General features: G+C 32.7%; 1 protein-coding gene across 2 annotated transcripts in view; it reads right to left on the bottom strand.

Moving 5' to 3' along the window:
• Nucleotides 1-6,667, bottom strand: part of LOC127155484 (coiled-coil domain-containing protein 178) — a 41,093-nt gene extending 34,426 nt beyond the window's left edge. Inside the window, exons 1-7 of one of the 2 annotated variants that reach the window (XM_051097704.1) lie at nucleotides 6,527-6,667; nucleotides 6,177-6,251; nucleotides 3,681-3,811; nucleotides 3,414-3,469; nucleotides 3,168-3,232; nucleotides 2,587-2,790; nucleotides 714-934 (exon numbers count right to left, since the gene is read on the bottom strand). In XM_051097704.1, the coding sequence (XP_050953661.1) occupies nucleotides 714-934; nucleotides 2,587-2,790; nucleotides 3,168-3,232; nucleotides 3,414-3,469; nucleotides 3,681-3,811; nucleotides 6,177-6,231 (732 nt within the window). In that variant the 5' untranslated portion in view covers nucleotides 6,232-6,251; nucleotides 6,527-6,667. Of the gene's footprint in view, nucleotides 1-713; nucleotides 935-2,586; nucleotides 2,791-3,167; nucleotides 3,233-3,327; nucleotides 3,470-3,680; nucleotides 3,812-6,176; nucleotides 6,252-6,526 lie in introns of those variants that run through there. The other variant, XM_051097705.1, reaches the window with a different exon arrangement.
• Nucleotides 6,668-6,912: the final 245 nt, after the last annotated feature.

Here is a 6,912-nt window from a genome sequence, read left to right on the forward strand (position 1 = left end):
TTTGTGATAATGTCTTTATGAATAAATATAGTAATCAGACAATGCTTTATTCATGACTGATTTAAAAACAGTTGAAATATATTTTATTTTATTATGATAATCAGGGACATCAGATGATATGATAATCAGTTTTGTCCATAATTTTTCATATTTGACTGGGATGGATAGTCAGTGCTGTTACTGTAAACCAAAACTAAAATTATAAAAAAACGTTTTAGTTAACTGAAAGCAGAAATAAAATTAAATATCAAAATGAATATAACTATTAGGTGAAAAAATGATGAATATCAAGTAAATCGAGTTGAATTAAAACTGAAACAAAAATAATTAAAGCTAAATAATAAAATAAAATAAAAATGATGAAAGCACATAAAATTACTAAAATTTAAAATTTTATTTAAATTATTTTAATTAAAATTTAAATTAAATTTAATATAAAATATAATTAAAAATATAAAATCTATAATAGTATATATATTATACTAAAAGAGCACAGTTCATTCACAAAAAATTATAAGAACACTTTTTTCCAAATTTAAAATACTTAAGTTTAGCCCTCTTTATTGATGAATTCTTTGAAAAAGTGGGTGGCTACTGTTGCGCTCCTTTCTGGACTCTTTAGTTAGACCTCCATCCCCTCTTCTCTTTGGTTTTGTCTTATTGATTTCAGGTCCTCTAAACAAGCCAACAAACAGGTTTCGCAGTAAACACACCTCGCTTTGTGCTGTTCGGATCTGCTTCATGATTTCACTCTCCAGCTGGAGTCTCTCGTGCACGAGCGGCCCGTGTTTCCTCATAAAATCGATATCCTCCTTCAGACGTCGGTTCAGCACCTCCGTGCGGGTCAGTCTGTCTCTCACCTGCGGCAGCTGATCTCTCCTCATTTTCAGTTGCCACGTCAGCTCAGCGATGTCTGCGCTGCAGGCTTCACGCTCTGACCGTGCAAATATAAGACGGACGGATGCGAAAAGTCAAGGATGGAGCAGAAAACACACTATTTTGTTAGTTAAACTTTTTTAAAGACCCTATAACATAAATTTTGTGACGTTCAGCCCATGTCTGTTAGCTTGAGTTCACCAACATGCTTGTGTTTAAAACATGCATGTCTTGCTTTTCCTGGAAAATTTAAATTCTGTCATTATTTACTTGGTAATGATGGAAATACAGTTGACGGTAGCCACTGACTTTTATTGTATGGGAAAATATACTGTTGATGGGTAAAAATATGAAGTCAATGGCTACCGTCAACTTTTTGATTACCAACATTCTTCAAAATATGTTCTTTTGTGTTCAACTGAAGAAAGAAACTCATACAGGTTTGGAACACCTTAAGGGTGATTTTTTTGGTGAACTATCCTTTTAAAATGCTACATATAATCTAACAGTAACTTAATAGGAATCCTACTTTCCTAATTCAGTCGTTTACTTTACATAATTTCATTGTTTTGCAAAAATAAAGCTTATTTAAGGGAGGATACTTCCTGTCACATTAGGAAATGTCAAAAAAACAGTGTTATTACCATATATTTTAGTATTTATTAATCTTAGTTTAATACATTTTAGCAATTTCATTGTGAGTGTTTAAGCATTTTTATTATTTTTTTAAATAAAATGTCTATTTAGCTTTCATGAACTTTTATTTCAGTTTTAGTCATTTCAGTACATCTACTTAAACTAAACAAAATTGAAATTTTGGATAAATGAAAAACAATCATTTTAAGATTTTATATTGTATTTCACTGCCCTTAACATTTACTGTATTTCTATTAATATAAATTACTTTATACACTACCAGTTTTTTTTAAATATTAGATTTTTTATGTTTTTTTAAAGAAGTCTCTTCTGCTCACCAAACCTGCATTTATTTTACCCAAAATACAGCAAAAGCAGTAATACTGTGAAATACTTTTACTATTTAAAATAACTTGGAATCTGTATATATATATATATATATTTTTTTTTTTTTTTTGGAAAGAAACGGATGCTTTAAATTGATCGAAAGAGATGATAAAGACATTTATAACGTTAAAAAAGACTTCTATTTCAGATAAATTCAAATCTTCTGAACTTTCTATCCAACAAAGAAAGCTGAAAAAATACTCAGCTGTTTTAACATAATAATAATAATAATAATAAATGTTTTTTGAGCAACAAATCAGAATATTAGAATGATTTCTGAAGGATTGTGTGAGTAGAGTAATGATGCTAAAATTCAGCTTTGAAATCACAGGAATAAATTACATTTTAAAATATATTCAAATAGAAAACAGTTATTTTAAATAGTAAAAACATCTCAAAAATCTACTGTTTTTGCTGTACTTTGGATCAAATAAGTACAGGCTTGGTGAGCAGAAGAGACTTTAAAAAACATATTTCTGTTCAAAAACTTTTGACCGGTAGTGTATTCAGTTTATATTTAACCATTTTTGTGTTTTTGATTACCATTCTAAATATTTTTGTTACATTGTAATAGAACAGAACAGAATAGACCATTTATTGCCACATTACTGGGTCTGAAGTAAAACGTTAGTGCTGAAAAAACTGTTTAAACATAAATTGCATGTCGTAATCAATATCCATTCTGACCTTTCTGCATTGCTACAGGAAACTCATTCTGCTTCCAGAGACGGAGACTGTCCAGTTTCTCTGCAAGTTTCTTTCTTTTTTCCTTTTCTTCCTGCAGAGCCTTCTCCGCATCTCTCCGATCCAACTCAAGACGCTCAATCAAACTCATCACCTCCATCAGGACGTCTGCGGTCTCTTTCCAGAAAGACGTCAACACTCCACTGTCTATTTACAAATGAAAAATTCATTATTATTATTATGGTATTATTGCTAACTAAACTATTAAATATTTTTAATTAAAACAAAGATTGAATAAAATGAAATACAGATATTAGATGATAAACCTAAAATATAAGCAAAAATTATAAATGCTCCCAGGGCAACTAACTGAAATAAGCAGAAGTACCCTAAATGACTAAAAAAATAATAAATTAAAGCTAAATAAAAAATCAAAAACTAATAGAAAGCACAGAAAAACTACTAAAACTTAAACCAAAATTAAAATGAAAACTAAAAAATTGTAAAACCTCCCACTATGTAAAGAAAACTAAATGCATATTATAACCAAAATATTAAGGAGATCCAAGACTGTCCATCCTTACCTTCTACACAAACCCCCATGCCTTCAATACTCAGCTCAGCATTTTTGCCATCAGCAGAAACACATCTAAAACACAAAGGCAAATAATAATATTAATAACTCATTTTCTGATGATATGTTAGAGCCCACATGCTATATAATAGGTATAAACCTATACAAACCCGCTGACTATATGTGCTATCTTACTGGAAATAGGGTTACAATTGATGTATGTGATGTGGAAAATCTATAATGCTTTATGGCTCACTTCCAAATGATACCATGCTTGTTTTCATGTGCAGTTTCATGCTGAGCATTATCACCCTACAAGACAAGAGACATTTATTATTCATTCATTATGTAATATGAGAGCAAAGAAAATAACATGCAATTCAAGCTATATAACTGTAATCTCAATCTGGGTTTGATCTGTGTAGTGCTGGTTTTGATCTAGGCGTTAAATTATTGTATTCGAGTCTTGGTCAGTAATGGTATAAAATAATACTTTCCATCTTCAGGTTTTGTTTGATTTTACCTGTTGTCCCCAGTTTTCCAGTTTGGACGTCAGTTCCTGGATGTGAAATATTGCTTTGTTCACACATGGTGCTGGTGTGTTAACCAGAGCACAGCTGCGACGCCTGCTGGAGGTAACCGTCTCTCCCTGCTCTGAAACGTACAACTGACTTTGATCACAGAGATCACGAAGATCTCACATACTGAAACTTTAAATGAATAGTTCACCCAAAAGAAATTAGAAGTTGCTTGAAATTTACTCATCCTCAGGCCACCAAAGATGCAGATGAGTTTGTTTCTTCATCAAAACAGATTTGGAGAAATTTATCATTACTTGCTCACCAATGGATCCTCTGCAGTGAATGGGTGCCGTCAGAATGAGAGTCCAAACAGCTGATAAAAACATTGCAATAATCCAGAAGTAATCCACATCAATCCAGTGCATCAGTTAACATTTTGTGAAGAGAAAAGCTGCATGTTTGTTCATAATTTTGCTTTCTACAAAAGAAGAGTCGACTCTGAATTACATGAAGCACTACATTTCTTGCTCACCAGTGGATCTTCTGCAATGAATGGGTGCCGTCAGAATGAGAGTCCAAACAGCTGATAAAACATCACAATAATCCACAAGTAAAAAACTTGTCCTCTTTTGTTCTCCACCCACATATCACTATTTTGGATTGTTTTGGCTTGTAAACATTGTTTGATCTGTGCATATTTTTCACCTGATTCAGATGAGTCGACTTTTTTCCTGGAGAAAGCAAAATTATGAACAAACATGCAGCTTTTCTTATCGCAAGACATTAATTGATGGACTGGAGTGGTGTGGATTACTTGTGGATTATTGCAATGTTTTTTCAGCTGTTTAGACTCTTATTCTGACGGCACCCATTCACTACAGAGAATCCATTGGTGAGCTAAGTCCTAATGCTAAATTTCTCCAAATCTGTTCTGATGAAGAAACAAACTCATTTACATCTTGGATGGCATGAGGGTGAGTAAATACTCATTTTTCATTTAGAATAATGTGCATGGATTAATTGTTCAAAATAAGCCCAGAAACATGCATTAAGACATTTTTTGTTGTCTTTTAGGATGCTTTATTTTTTATTGCTGAACTCCACTTTGTTGAATTCATTGTAACCTAATATTTGCGCAGCCATTTGTAAATGTAATGGTTCTGGTTTCTAGATTCGCTTCCAGCTAATAGCTTAATATTGCAAACTGGTGTCTTACCATATTATTTTAATGTATTATCTTAATTATGAACACACTGGGTTGCAGTGCAATCAGTTTTACCGTTTACTGAACATTATTCCTCTCGTTATTTCCCAATATAACAATCCCTATTAAAAGCGGAAGTCTCGCACATTCAGAAAACGGTTTGCTTCTGTGTTGAAAAATAAGGTGGATACTCCATACTTAGCAAATAAAATTGATAAACAACATTGCACTATACCTTGTAAGAATGCATTTTTGTTGTCTTTTAGGATGCTTTATTGTTTATTGCTGAACTCAACTTTGTTGAATTCATTGTAACTATTAATATTTGCACAACCATTTGTAAATTTAATGGTTCTGGCTTATAGATTTGCTTCCAGCTATTTTTAGCAGTACAAAACAACTCGTTTTGTGTCTTGAAATTGCAAACTGGAGTGTCTTACCATATTATTTTAATGTATTATCTTAATTATGAACACACTGGGTTGCAGTGCAATCAGTTTTACTGTTTACTAAATGTTTTTCCTCTCATTATTTCCCTATATAACAATCCCTATTGAACCAAAAGTCTCGCACATTTAGAAAACGGCTTGTTTCCGTGTAGAAAAATGAGATGGATACTCCATGCTTAGCAAATAAAACTGATAAACAATATTGCACTTTACCTTGTAAGAACACATTTTTTTTTATGTCTTTTAGGATGCTTTATTGTTTATTGCTGAACTCAGCTTTGTTGAATTCATTGAAACTATTAATATTTACACAACCATTTGTAAATTTGATGTTTCTGGCTTCCAGATTCGCTTCCAGCTATTTTTAGCAGTACAAAACGAGTTGTTTTGCTGCCTGATACTGGAAACTGGTGTGTCTTACCATATTATTTTAATGTGTTATCTTAATTATGAACACACTGGGTTGCGTTAAAAAATGATTGTTGCCTTTTAGGATGCTTTATTGTTTATTACTGAACTCAACTTTGTTGAATTCATTGTAACTATTAATATTTGCGCAACCATTTGTAAATTTAATGTTTCTGACTTCCGGTGTCATTTAGTTCATATTTAGCAGTACAAAACCCATTTTGCTGCTTGATATTGCAAACTAGTGTGTCTTACCATATTATTTTAATGTATTATCTTAATTATGAACACATTGGGTTGTAGTGCAAACACTTTTACCGTTTACTGCACGTTTCAATTCTCGCTATTTCCCTATAGCGGCTAATGAACCGGAAGTCTCGCACATTCACAGAAAACGTGTTGAAAAATAATGTCTTGATTTTGATATTGCACTTTACCTTGTAAGAATGCTCCTTCACTTGAAGGAAGCTTGAGTAACTTTATGTCAGGCATCTCTCAACACATCTGAAAATCTGCAAACCAAAATTCATTACTATAGTACTTTGATTTGTTGTTTTTAAAAAATATTTGTCTGGTAAACATTGGGTTCTGCAACATGATCATATATTGGTGTTGTGTTATTGACATTAATCAAAACAGCTCTTTAACTACCGTCGGCACAAAATAAACACCGTTATCATAAGTTAATTAGTAATGAAGTCAGGTTAAACAAGGTTAATAGTCGCATGTATCAGCTGACTACAGCAACACAACAGGTTTGACTGTGATTCACGCTCTTAGTACTTACATTTTTCGCTGCTAAAGCGCAGAACGTTGAGCCATGAATGTTATTTATTTTATTTTTGACCCATCAAGCGCGATATGATAAATGTTGACACATATCTCGGCATTGTGGCACGTCGCGGCCTGTTTCATACTTTGTTTCCAGCCCCCCGCTTTCACCGTGCGAGCGCCGTTACTAAGCAACAGGGAGGCCTTCATTCACCACTGACACAATAGACAAAACTGAGAAAGTGAAAAAAGCCTTTCAGGGTTCCGAAGGTTTTGATGTTGAATGGCGAATACAATCACGTATTAAGTTTATTCCGGGTCTGGGGGATAAAAAAGTTTCAGGACTATTGTGAAAACAAAACGTAAATAAATCAATATATTTTCTGCAACATACACACATGT

This window comes from Labeo rohita, chromosome 24 (assembly GCF_022985175.1).
Source record: "Labeo rohita strain BAU-BD-2019 chromosome 24, IGBB_LRoh.1.0, whole genome shotgun sequence".
In the NCBI taxonomy this organism is placed as follows: Eukaryota; Metazoa; Chordata; class Actinopteri; order Cypriniformes; family Cyprinidae; genus Labeo; species Labeo rohita.